At 37.9% G+C, this 13,645-nt stretch overlaps 2 protein-coding genes across 2 annotated transcripts; both read right to left on the minus strand.

Moving 5' to 3' along the window:
* Nucleotides 1-2,212: 2,212 nt before the first annotated feature.
* Nucleotides 2,213-5,169, minus strand: LOC141652170 (O-fucosyltransferase 37). The gene is made up of 4 exons (XM_074459783.1): nt 4,483-5,169; nt 3,423-3,591; nt 2,659-3,291; nt 2,213-2,587 (listed from the first exon to the last, which is right to left on the minus strand). Exons 1-4 carry the CDS (start codon nt 5,082-5,084, stop codon nt 2,357-2,359), a joined length of 1,635 nt encoding a protein of 544 aa, XP_074315884.1. The 5' UTR covers nt 5,085-5,169; the 3' UTR covers nt 2,213-2,356.
* Nucleotides 5,170-8,421: 3,252 nt separating this feature from the next.
* Nucleotides 8,422-12,894, minus strand: LOC141653349 (putative RNA 3'-terminal phosphate cyclase-like protein). Its single transcript, XM_074461083.1, has 6 exons — nt 12,563-12,894; nt 11,795-11,944; nt 10,748-10,929; nt 10,472-10,647; nt 9,827-10,043; nt 8,422-8,960 (listed from the first exon to the last, which is right to left on the minus strand). Exons 1-6 carry the CDS (start codon nt 12,765-12,767, stop codon nt 8,751-8,753), a joined length of 1,140 nt encoding a protein of 379 aa, XP_074317184.1. The 5' UTR covers nt 12,768-12,894; the 3' UTR covers nt 8,422-8,750.
* Between the last annotated feature and the right edge of the window lie 751 nt (nt 12,895-13,645).

The raw sequence follows: 13,645 nt of genomic DNA on the forward strand, positions 1-13,645 counted from the left end.
CTCTCAAAGAAATGAAATTTAATTTTACATCTTTGATAATACTTGAAATTTCACTAGGAATTTGCCAAGTAATGCGAATAGAGTTAATAACGCATAAATTATCACCTTTAACTATTAGTTAGTTAGTTAGTTAGTTGGAGATTGTAGTTAGTTAGAATCTCCTGCACATTTCTCAAACCTCGGGGGTATTTGGTGAAAGTCATATTAGTTAGCTGCAGTTAGTTAGAGATTGTAGTTAGTTGGAATGCACATTTCTCAAACCTCGGGATATTTGGTGAAAGTCATATTAATTAGCTGTAGTTAGTTGGAAATTCAAAAAGTTGCCGGCTCTAACTAATTTTCCCCTAAATCCGGTTGCCGTTACAATATTTGACGAAGTTAAGGGTAAGGGCAGATGATACACTAAATTGAAAGTTCAGGGGTACTATGAGCACATTCCTAAAAACTTGGGTACCACGTGAATTAAGTCAAATCTCAGGACACCAACCACCATGGAAATTATCCCAATAATTAATGTAACAATTTAATGTTATTAAAATTAATATTAAATATGTTTACTTTTTATTAAAAAAATTCGATTTAAAAAATGTCAGAAAAAAGGCGTTACAAACTATTGTGAGCGGTATTCTTACCTTAACCAGAACTGTAACCCATATGGTCTGATCCGCATTTGATCTGACATGTATTCTACCCAACCCGTATTCTTACCGGCCCGACCCGCTTGACATGTTTAGTCTATAATCATAACCCTAAATCCCCAACTTCCCCAATTCTTTAACCCTTTATGTAAACTGGGTAACACTATTCCTCAATTTTTTCACTGAAATTGATTGTTTATTCAAATACCCAGATAAAAAGTTTGAATCTTTACTCACTTTTATCAACTAATTAACCATAATCTTCACTAAATTTAGTGAATTTTAGTGAAAATGATGAAAGAATTGGGAAAAAAGGATAATTCTTCAGATGATGATCGAAGAAACTTGATTAATCAAAACGACACCGTTAAACCCACATTTCAGATTGATGATAATGGTTTCGGGGCATCGTTGTTTCAAGCTTGATCTTTGTATGTTAATGAAAAAGAGGTATCTTTTTTTTTTTTGGTGATCGGTAATACGGGGAAGTGGCAAATAAGCTCCAAACGTTTGCCCATATGTGCAAATTCACCCATCTCTTTTTTTTAGTGCAAATTCACCCCATCAGTTATGATGTATGTGCAATTAAGCCCCACACAATATTTTCAGGTCAATTTTTCGCCGGAGAAAAATGACATGGCACCGGAAATATGACTAGGATTAGATGACTAGGATCAAGTTAGAAAATTAAAAAAAGAATGATTTTATTAATGCAAGGGGGCGGTCGTTTATTCTTCTATACAGTAGTCTAGGTTTTTCATTCATTCTTGCGCCCGTTTGTCTCCTCCAGCAGACCTATCATTATCTTCATTCATCTTTATCTTCATCCCAGAATAATTCTTCTCTAGCAGCCATGTCTACCCAAGTTAGGATTAAAAACAGAAAAAATCATGGTTGTGTCAGGATGAACATACCTTATTGCATTGCTCAGCTCTGAGTTGTCTTAATTTGAGTTTTTCCCCAAGTTAGGATTAAAACAGAAAAAATCATGTTTCCGTAAAAATAATACCAAATTAAATTAAAAAAAATACCTGAACTTAGCTTTTCCCCAATTTTATTTTGAAATCTCATTTGATACTTGGGGCAAATTTTCAATTACCACATAAGGATAGACTTGTGGGAATTGAGTTTGTAGATTTGATTAAAAATGGAGGTGTAGAGAGCTCATTAATTTGGGAGCTAATTAATTTGCAGGGAGTGGGAGATAGGAAATTGGGAGGGAGTGACTTAATTTGATAGGCATGTCATTTGATCTAATGAATGGATGACGACAGTGGGTAAACTACAATGGGTAAAGTGTGTCATGTTTTTTTTTTTTTTTAATTTTCTAACTTGATCCTAGTCATCTAATCCTAGTCATATTTCCGGTGCCATGTCATTTTTCTCCGGCGAGAAATTGACCTGAAAATATTGTGTGGGGCTTAGTTGCACATACATCATAACTGATGGGGTGGATTTGCACCTACAAAAAGAGATGGGGTGAATTTGCACATATTGGCAAACGTTTGGGGCTTATTTGCCACTTCCCCGGATCTCTCTAATATTACAAGTTTGGTGTTGCAGTTGCTAAGAAACTTATAGAAATGCCAGAAATGAAATGAAAGCTTTTATTATCAAACTGTTGCGTACATCTGTTACTACAATGCTTACAGCTGTTACATATTACAATCCATGTGCAACTACATACATTATTTACTTGACCAGTAACCAAAAATGGCCTAAGAGAAACCCGAGCTTCGTTGACACATGCATTCTGGAACTGGATAAGCGATAACATCTCTGTCCCTTTTACCGGTCCTAGGCTCTGGCTGCCCTTTAGATTTGTTATGCAACTTTCTCATGCCTGCTCCAAATTCTGCTTCTGATATCCATGGATCCTCATAGTATGCCACCATCATCCTCTTATTTGGCCTTATATACTTCCTGTGACCCGTGTATGCTCTATGCCCCTTCACATTTTCCCAACTGTCAGAAATTGTTAAAAGAAAAAAAGAGACTATTTGAAATAAGAATTTATTACCTGCATTGCTCGGGCCATGTTACCACCGTGGGATGGCAAGAAGACATCGCTACTGAGGGAGACAATGTAATCGACGGCCGCTAATGCTGATGACCTGTTGGCAAAAGGCAGCAATTCCTCACACGTGGCTAGAGTTTCCTTGGTCACCAAATGTGGAAACTCTTCAACCAGAGGTTTCAGAGCCAGGGACCCACCAAATGGCTCTCCTCCAGCAATGTACACTCGGGCCTGTTGTGGGGCCCCTAGCGCCTTGAGAAGTCTAGCAACTTCAAGTGCATTCAGGGGGCAGAGTCCAGCAAGTCGACGTTGAGGGTAGCTCATGTTGACTCTTCCAGTGAGGTACTTGGGTCTGGTGTTTCGCTCTTGTTGGATGATCTGGTCGTATTGGAGTCCAAGCCCTGTTCGACAACCAGTCCTGGCCCATACATCTTTCTCAAGCCGAAGATGGACTGCAATGTAAGGGCCTTCAATCCACATTCGTCTTGCCAATCGGTTCCCTAGTTCCCTGATTGGCTCTGAAAAGCGCAATGCGTGGAAGGCTACCTTACAACGAAGCTTTTGTAGATCATCCGGAAGATTTTTGGAGAGTTTGGAATCTAAGCCTTTCAGGACTAGCATGCCTTCTTGTTTCAGCTGCAGAAATTCAGGAACACATGTAAGAATTATTTATTAACCGTCAGAGTCTTATATGATTAACCTGTCTCATATAAGAATTATTTATTATTTGAACCAAAGTTATTTATTAGGGATTTGTAGACACATACTTGCTTTGAAAATCGAGATCGGATCCAAAGAGGGGAGACATCAAATGGTATTTGGGTCTCAACAGCCTGAGTTGAGATCAAATGTGTGAAGGGGAGTGCTGATACGACGCGTACATCAGCCTGTAAAGTCCTCTTGAAGTGCTCTACATCAAATATATCAGCAAATTCACTGCAGCACAGCAGGGTGAAACATGTCAACATCACCGGATATGTGGTGAGGGAGCAGAAACTCATTCCCGTCTCTTTCAGGAATGCAAATATAAATATATTAGAATGTTATGTCAGGAGATGGCCAAGAGGTGTGATATTCAGACCGCTGCTGCAAACAGCTTTGAGTGGATTAATAGCAGACAATGGTCCTCCAGGATTCAGAAGAGTGTGATAAACTGTATGTATGTATGTATGATGTATGTATGATGTTTTAATGTTTGGATGCAACAAAATAGGACAAGAGTAGAAGGCTCCATCTTAAGACCTTCTATCCTTGTGCAACAGATCCATCAATAAGTCAAAGTAAGGGTGAATTCGAGGCTGAATCTTCCCTTAAGTCACAAGGATACAGATTGGATTAGACGACTTTTGCTTTAATCTTATTTGTATCGTTGTTATTCTGATAAAATGGATGAGTATTGAGTACATTGTAATCGTTTTGTTATTGAGCTTAATCAGAATTACTTACATTTCACCAAAAACATCTTCACAAACAAGATTTAAGTTCTATACACAGAATTATTATTGTTATATTCTTGTTATTATAACAAAATCATGTAACATCATCGATAGATTCAAAATTATTGAAAAAAAAAAAAAAACTTAAAAATCACAAAAGTAGTGAACGCAAGAACATGAACTAAAATTACTTCGTATTATGATAAACTAGGAAACTAAATATTATGCATATATAACAATAATATCACATAATAGTGTGACGGTCCGGTATTTTTGCCAAATCATGAATTTTAAGGGGTCGAAATATGCGGAATTGCGGACCGTGACACTAACCAACTACTATTATAATCTGAAAAAAAAAAAGTTAAAATCTCGGATTTACGTTGCGTACCTTTCATCACCCCAGATGAAATTAACATGCAAGAAAGGGACAACAAGAGCAGCTCTAAGAATCCTAGCGATTACGACGGCGTCGACAATCTGATTCCTCTGTTGATTCAACCCACCGGAGGCAACCACCACCAAGAACCGCTGTTTCTCCGAAGTTATCTCCGGCGACTCCCTCCGATACCCGATCCCAAAATCCAAGCAAGGCACATACCCTTGATTATCCGGCTGCTTCCAGAACTCCACCTCTTCTTGACTCAAATTCATGGCGGAAACCCCATGCGAAGGCAGCGGAACCATCTCACTCTTCGACAACGTGAGCTCGTCGCTGTAGTCGGGAAAAATCGCGGAAAAAAAAGCGAGTTGAATGGGGGAATGGAAAAGGCAATTGTGTTTGTGAGAGACATTAACGGTGCCGATAACGAGGAGGATTGAGACGACGAAAAAGGTGAGTAGGGAGAAGATTAGGAGGACGAGAGATGAAGAAGGTTGAAGGAATTTATGGGATTTGTTGGATTTTCTTGGAGTGTAGAGGAGAGTTGAGAATGGAGTGTAGGAAAGTAAGTGGAACATTAATGGTGTCTTCATTGTTCGGGTTTTCGCCATTGACGGAGCTTCGAGTTCCAAGGTTTGATTAATGGAGTTTGTGATTTTTGAACAATAGTTTTGTTCTGAGGAAATATGCGTGGTTAGTTGTGGGATAGAGTTGGTTGGTATATATAATATAATCTGTTGTGAATTCTGTTACAGTAACTAACTTTTTGGCGGGAAAAAGTAACAACTTTTTTAAAAGATATTTTTATCGACATTGGTGGTACTGGACTAGTTGTGGCTGGCTACTAGACGTAGTGTAGTTGATTTTATTCTGTTGCCCTCGAATAAGAGTTAGTTGTACTAATAGGCATGATTATGTTACGAGAGAAGGGGTTTTGAGTAATTTGTGAATTTTAGGAATTCAGAATTCACGAGTATGTGCAAAATGAAAATATATTATATAAATTTACTTAAAAAATAAAAATATTTTCTGATATCTCTAACCCTCTCTTGACCCGTGTGACCGTGTTGGATTTTCAAAGATGATTATGGTGAGTTTGTCCCGTTTAACTCCTTTATATTGTTATACATAGACTAATCGCGATATTTCCCCTACCCCTTTACCCCACCTCTTGATCCACATATGACTTCAATACTTTTAGGTGTATCTATTTTGCTCACCAAGTCACCATCTTCATCTCAGTCTTATATGGCTAACTAGGTTTGGTGCCCGGCTACGCCCGGGAACCTTTATTTACCATTTAAATTTTATTTTCTATGAAATCTGTTTCGTTAAATTTGATTAACACATACATTTACAATTTATATCTTGAAATTATGATGAGATGTAAAAATAATTAACAAATTATGTAACACGTCCACTACTCCCGCTGTCAATATTATTACTTTAACTACTCTTGCTATTTTTACGGTTAACCCGTTAGTTTTGTCAAACCCATTAACCATTAAACGTCAAACTCCTGCTATTTTCATTACATGTTTTGTGACTACTATAGTACTATTACTTTCACTCCTCCCGCCGTCATAATTTTTTCTTTCACTAGTCCCGCATTTATTATTGTTAATTTTACTACTCCCATTGCTGCTAATATGACTTTCACTACCCCGATTGCTATTATTGTTGCTTTTACTACTCACATTGGTGGTTACTATCATATCATAGTAGTTAATTATCTAGTTATATTAGAGTTATATATTTAAATAAATCCGAAATATTAGATTAGAATATTATTTAAAAGCAATCATTATTATTTACTAATTAAATTACAAATCTAATAAATTATGGAATATTATATTTTTTGGAAATCTAGATTGATAGTTTTTTATGGGAGAATTCGTTTAATGTCTTTTTTGTTCCTCCTAATAATTTTATGGGAGAATTTGTTTTAGTTTTTTTTTTTTTTTTTTTGGCGATTGTGAAAAGAAAGTCTTATATAGATGACATCTGACTCATTTAGTCAAATGCACTTATTCTAGCAAAACCGTAAACTAATACAACAAAGTAGCTATATCGGGTCACCAAAGCGTGTTGATGGCGTACAGATGGCTGAACACAAAGATCACTTTCAACTTCCACTACATTCTTGGAGGGACGATCGTAGCTGACCAAAAGATAGAACATATCATTACTCATCTTAATCGACTGAGCTTCGGAGAAATACCTACAACGAGACACAAAGATATTTCTCGGAGATTTATCCCCTAGGCTTTGATTCACATCGTCTGGAAACCCACGAGGCCCTTGACAGAATGAGATAGAGCAAAGTGTACTTACGCCACAATAACGTAGAAAGAAAAGGCGGAAAACAGACCTTGAAAGCCTGTCTCCAAAGAAGAGAAATCTCCTACACTTTGGACGCCAATCCCAACGGACAAGAACATCGTAACCCATAAAAGCGAGTAAGTAGAATGGTAGCGAGAGAGAAACCCACTTGAACAGCCCCCTAACCAAAACCAACTCAGAATAGAGGAGAGAAATGGGCACAACACGCAACGGACGCAAAATTATCAACGCCAAATTTAACCCGTTACTAATCGTTATGTTATTAAAAAAAAGTAGAGTAAGGTAGCTACAACAAGTAACACATGGGTAAGAGGACAGGACACCCAAACATCCATGAAGGAGCCAGAAACCAAGAAAAGGTTATTATTCGGAATAACAAGAGAAACGATAAACAAAGATTAGACATTAGATAAAACTGAAAACCACCGCATCCTAACCAACCAACAACATTGCCAAAATCTCCGATTCCACCCTACCAAGCACATCTCAAACAGACGGAAAAAAGCCCCATCAGCCGTGACCTCACACCAACCACAGAAAACAACGAACCCAACAGACACTAAGTGAATGACGCGGCCCAGCAGAGACACCAAAGGAATCAGAAGCAAACGAAAACCCCCCAGGACCACCGCCTCACATGCAACAAGCCCAACCAAAAGGACAGAACCGATCGACACCAAAGACACATAAAAAGGGACCGATAGGGTGTTGTTAGTCATGACTTTAGTGTTGTGTTAAGTCGAACAAGTGGTTCTTGAGGGGAAGTGATGGTGATTTTGCATCCGATTTGCGTTGGATCCTCCACAAAATTGTCTTTTATGGTATTTATGGTCAAGTAATTGGTTGAGGCCGGGAACTCTTATTTTATCGTTTATCTACCGGCATGGCTACTTGGTTTGTCGGTGTCCTTTGCCTAGTGAGTTAGATCACAAATGTAGGAGATTGTTCTCCATCGAAGAAAAGTTATGTTTCAGAACTTTCCACCATTCGTTCTACATCCAAAAGGTGTAAATGCATCTTATACTCGTCACTCATCAGCTCAAATGGCTTGATTTCCCTTGGGACTTTAGGAGTTATTAACCTTGTAGTGATTGTTGGTGTTGAACCTAGCTCGTGCCCAGTCCACCGACTCTACCAACACGTTGCAGATTACCGACACTATTATCTACGCAATTGTATGTTTTTTATATAGTAATTTGCAAGTATGGAGTCATGCTGGTGTTATGGAGGACTCTTTGCAACGGTCAAAAATTTAAAAATAATTACGGAGTAGTTTTGTAGTACTACTTTTTTTGACACACTAACTTCAAGACTCAACATGGATTTGCAAAACTATTGGTGAGATAATACATCAAGAGTAAAACCACATACAATTAGTGAGACAAATAACAATACAAACCCCATATGACAAACCGCAAATGATTTTCGAGGTAAATAAATAAATGGGACAAAGGAAGTATATAAGTGTGCACCCTTCAATTCCTTCACTTATTTACCCCTCTGACAAACTTGATCCAAAATAAATGTGGTTTATCACTTGGAACAGTTGAACATAAGTAAATATCAACGAAGGTGCATCAGTTATGACTAATTTGCACCAAAAGAAACTGCCCAAAAAAGATTTCTCATTGATAAAGAACTCAAAATATTTGCTAAAACATGTAAACCGATGTTAACAATCCTCGCGAGTCAATATTACATCCATTTCTTCCTCTGTCATCACCATCGCCATCACCTTCTCTTGTACATATTATATTGCCTACAATACAGTTCACTCGAAAACTCTCACCAACACGGCAGCAACCTATGAGTAAACTCAGCAACCATCAAAACATAATGAAGTGAAGAGACTTAAATATACTAATATCATAAACTCCAAGCTCTCCATAAGCAGCGGGTGTAGAAAAGGTTGATCGGGTAAAAAGTAAGGTTGATCAGGAAAGCTTTCTCGACAAATTATTCAGACCACATCCCACACATTTCAGAATCACAGTTCCAGTAGAAGGATCTGGCTTGATGACGAATTTAACCCCAAGAAAGTCTCTTATAAGCCTTAATGTTTCCATTCCATATTGAGACAGTTTCCCAACTCGAACTTTTGAAACGTCTGGAGGACATAATGCACAGAGAAGAAATAACAAACCCTGCAAAACCAGAAACACGAGATTTCAAAAACCAAACAAACCTAAATCAGGGGGCATCCGTCACATCCCTGAAGGCAATTCTAAAACTACAAATTGGAATAACTGCATATCACAATCTGCGGACTAAAACTTAAACAGATTGGAGGTCAAGGCTCCAGCGAATATATATTTTGTACTTAACTAAATAAATAACAGAAATGGTAACAAATAAAAACTTTAGGACTACTACTACTCATGCCAGACATTGATGCTTATGCAGTCAAGGAACCAAAAAATACTATGTTTTTTTTTCTTTTGTACCTACACCTTTATATATATATATCTATAATAAATAACAGAAAATAGTAACGGATCAAGACTTTACCCTACACTCATCATGACAGACATTGAAGATAATGAAACATATTTCACTACTTCAAATCAGTCGACTTAGACTTTCTGCTCGTTAGATGACAAAATAAACCACAAGCATAAGAGCAAATCAAATTTTACAAAAAGCTGAAACCGATAACGTCTAGTCTGCCAGAGTTTGTACTGTCATTGATAATTATTTTCCCTATCTGCAAATCGTCTGAAGAGCAATTTAAGAAAATATGTTTCCCCGCCAAGAGAAAGTTGGTTCTTGGCAATGGAAGCATAGCAAAGCAAACATAAAGGATTCATTACTTTGGCTGACGAATGATGAAATCAAAATTTCAAGAGACGGCTGGAAACATATGGACATAGCATTCAAAATCCAATATATGAAGACAAATTCTTTTCAAATGATTAAACAAAGGTGTCAGTGACAATGGCCAATCTAGCTGTGTCACAGAAATCAGATGATAGCAAACTTTTTTTTAATTTTTTTTTTCAAGAAATCAAACCTGATGTGTTGAATCCACCACTCCTCCCAGCTCTATTTCACCAAGTAAAGCAGAAGCAATTTCCACACCAACTTCCTCAGGTGACTTTAGCTCAACCTTTTCATCAACATCCAGTTCACCTAACTCATCTTTTCGTCCATAAGAAACAGCAGTATCCACAGAAATGAAGCACCCAGAAGTGGTTTCAGCAACTAATGAAACTCCATATCCCGGGGAACTGAGTCAGAAAGGGGATTCCATTAAAAAGAGTGTCTTCGGACATGTCCAGGAAAAGTTATAAACATTTTAAATAATTGAAGAAAAAGCGAACACCCCCTCTATTCCAAGAGGATTGTCTGGCTGATTATTCTATATTTCTTCTCCAGCACATTCTGGTAGTAACTAGTAATTTTTAAGAAAAAGCTTTCTTGTCTCACATCTTAACATTTTGCCTTATATGAGACTTATTTTGGAATACCCCAGTGCCTCAAGGGCTTCAGCAAATGGTGATGTGGGGTTAAATACACGTAACCAAACCTTTGTGTAGTCAACACGGAGAGGTTGTATCCGGATAAACCATAATGACAATTGCATTTAGAATTGCATCAAATTACTTAATTTCTGATTGAAATGAATAAATATAAGCAAAGTGATGCAGATGCCTACTTTCCAGCTTGTTCACCAGCCTTATGGTCGGTGAAGATATGGACATCGGGAAGCAGGCGATTAAAAATTCCACGTGCAGCATGTCTCACTGCATTTTCGAACTGAGAAGAAACACGTGCAGAAAAGGACCATCCTCTGATACGCTTGACCATTCCGTCATCAATCCAGTTTACAGCCTGAGCAAGGAAGATGTATCATACATATAAATCCAATCATCAAAAGATACAAGTGTAGAGTAGCGAATCAACAAGCAACAGTTTCACAAGTGGAACTTACTGATAAACTACTATGGACGATCGGTACTGATAACATTATTTCTCCACCGCCCGAAGGAGGAACCCCACGGTTGATAACCTTCAGCTCTAGGCCTTCAGAAGGAACTCCAAAGCGTTTCAAAATGTTCAAGGTGGTTGAACGGAAAGTATCAACTGATGGATCCTTTGCATCATTGGTTATACCTAATATAACAGATTCTTATAGGAGTGAGTAAAAACTGCTTCAAATGAAAGACAAACTGTCGTACAATATGGGATAACTTAGCAAAAAGATAGAAAAATAACTTTATACATGTAAGAGTTGATGTGATTTTGAACCGATCTAAATATAAGAAAAGCAAAAAAATTTGATAAGAACATACAATATCCTTGCGAGCATCGATCTATATTGGCATGTCCATTTGTCCTAATGAATTATTCACAAATAGGCTATTGCCAGCCATTTAACTCAACTACACCCGTGGGACACCACAACAACAGTTTCAGTTTCCCAGTGTGAATAGCAAAGAGATATGAAGGCAAATGGTTTCATTAAGCTATGATCGCGGCACAAAAACAAGATAAAAACTAAACCAGTAAGCCAAGCAAGCCGCCTAGGTATAATATAGCTCGGTCTGAAATGTCACCAAACATGTTTTAGTCAGAGCAGCCAGTAACCACAGTAAAAAAAACTACTATAACATTGACCACACAAGAGTAGATGCAAATTTAATGGCAACATTTTTGCACTCTACTCATCATCACTTTTATTTACTCTCGTCCAAAAATCATATTGTGCTTCCGCGTGCACCTTATACTCCGCTCATCAAAATCTAACACTATATATTCATCAAGACTTTTAACTCCTTAGTACTCCCACTATTAAAACGTAACACCATAGATTCATCAAATTAAAGTAACAAAACCAACACAATGACACAAACCACGAATGCTGGTCCATATCCAGCTAGATTTCATAATCCCTTTCGGGTATGCATATAACAGGAAAATCCATGAAAGCAATAACTTCCTGCCTAGTAAAAACATAACCACAGAAAAAGGAGAGAACCTTGAAGCTTAATTTGAGTATGCCGCTTAGCAAACAAAGAAAGAACAATCAAAGGTTCCAAGAAATATCCAAGAGAGCGGCTCAATCCACAATCATGCTCCAGATATTTTCCACCCATTATTATCCCTGGCTTGTATTTCAGCGCCGTACCTGCATTCATACAAACAAAAACAACAATCAATACACTCCCAACATCCAAGTTATATCCTACAAATTTTCATTCTTGTCCATCCCAATTAAATATAGTAAAAAAAAATGGTGAAATTTCTAATATTACCCTAGTTTAAACAACTACCAACATTCCATCTAATTTTCATTGCTTATATTTTCTCTTAAGCAAAGTAAAAGAGATAATATTTCCATTTCCAACGGAGGCAAGGACTAATTATTCATATTCTAAAGTCTAAACTGCCAATAACATCTCAGTGCAATTTTTCATGATTTGTCATTCAAAAACAGCCGCTTTGATTGCTGACGCAAGGGTAAGGTTCCACACATCTGCAGAGAGGAGCTAAATAGAAGCAAGAGGCAGGGAATCCAGAAAACTATTGATTTCCGCTACCCAAATTTCGGTTCTAGCTACGCTCCTGCACATCCGACACCAGTTACCTTATAATTTGCAGGAACCCTTAGACACAAAGTATAAGAATAATGTTTCGTCACTCTTTCTTCAATCGAATCTTCGATTCAAATATGACAATATAAACGGGATGGTGGGAGTAATCAAAAACATTCAATAAACCCTAAATTAAGAAAAAGGGGGGATACCAGTTTCATTGATTTCGACGACGCAATCATCACAGAGCTTCTCGAAGAGCCAAAGAAGGTTGACTTCGTGTTTGCGAAGACCAGGGGCAGTTTCGTCAGAACGAATGTCTTGGATAATGATGGGAGTTGAAGAGAGAGTGGAGAGAAGAAGACGTAGCCTGAAGTGTTGGCTTCCTTTCAATCTCAGGTAGTTTTTTTTCGCCATTTTTGCGGGTTTTTGCTTGCTTTGTGGCTGAGCTGCTGCGTTGTTAATGGAGGTGCGGATGAAGATGGTTTGGGTGATTTCACTAATTTGGGAGAAACAGGGTTTAGGGTTTTGACTTGGTCTGGCTTTTTTTTTTCCTTATGTTGGGTAATTGTAACCTGTAAGTACACCGGGCAAAATTGACCGGCCCGAGACTCGATAAATCCGAGCTAACTCGACTCGGAAGTAATTCGATAAAATGACCCCGACTTGAAGTGACCCAAAAAACCCCAATTGATCCGAAATGACTTATTTTAAGCAAAATGTTGACCTGAAATAAACGGAGTGATTTGATCAAAAAAAGCACAACCTGATAAATGACTCGATGATCACAGACTCGAAAATGACCCAATTCGACGTGACCCGACCCCAATGACCCATTTACCAAGTCTACTTGTAAGTATACGGAACGGGGTAAACAATAAACATGTTAGTTCGCTCTATTGCGGGTTGAATCTGTAATACTATGGTTTTCTATGCCTTTGGGTACTCTATCGAGTGGGGCTTACTCTGTCAAGTAAGTAAGTTTGGTTTACGAAAGAGTGTTCTGCTGATGGATACTCGATCGAGTAAGTGTGGCACTCGATCGAGTAAGGGTCACTCGATCGAGTAAGTGACTTACTCGATCGAGTAAGTCGGTTCTGCGGTTTGTTTTAGTCGGGTTTTGTTAGTAACGCGTGATTGATATTTAAAGCTTTACGTCAGTTCTTTTGTCACTTTTATCTTTTCTAAAACCTCTCAAAAGAAAAAGCAAGTTACGTTACTTTCGTCTTCGCGTTGCTATCAAATCCCAAAGGCTAAGATCGTCGGATCGTTGTGTTCTTTACGCCGTTGAGTTC

Source organism: Silene latifolia, chromosome 4, assembly GCF_048544455.1.
Source record: "Silene latifolia isolate original U9 population chromosome 4, ASM4854445v1, whole genome shotgun sequence".
In the NCBI taxonomy this organism is placed as follows: Eukaryota; Viridiplantae; Streptophyta; class Magnoliopsida; order Caryophyllales; family Caryophyllaceae; genus Silene; species Silene latifolia.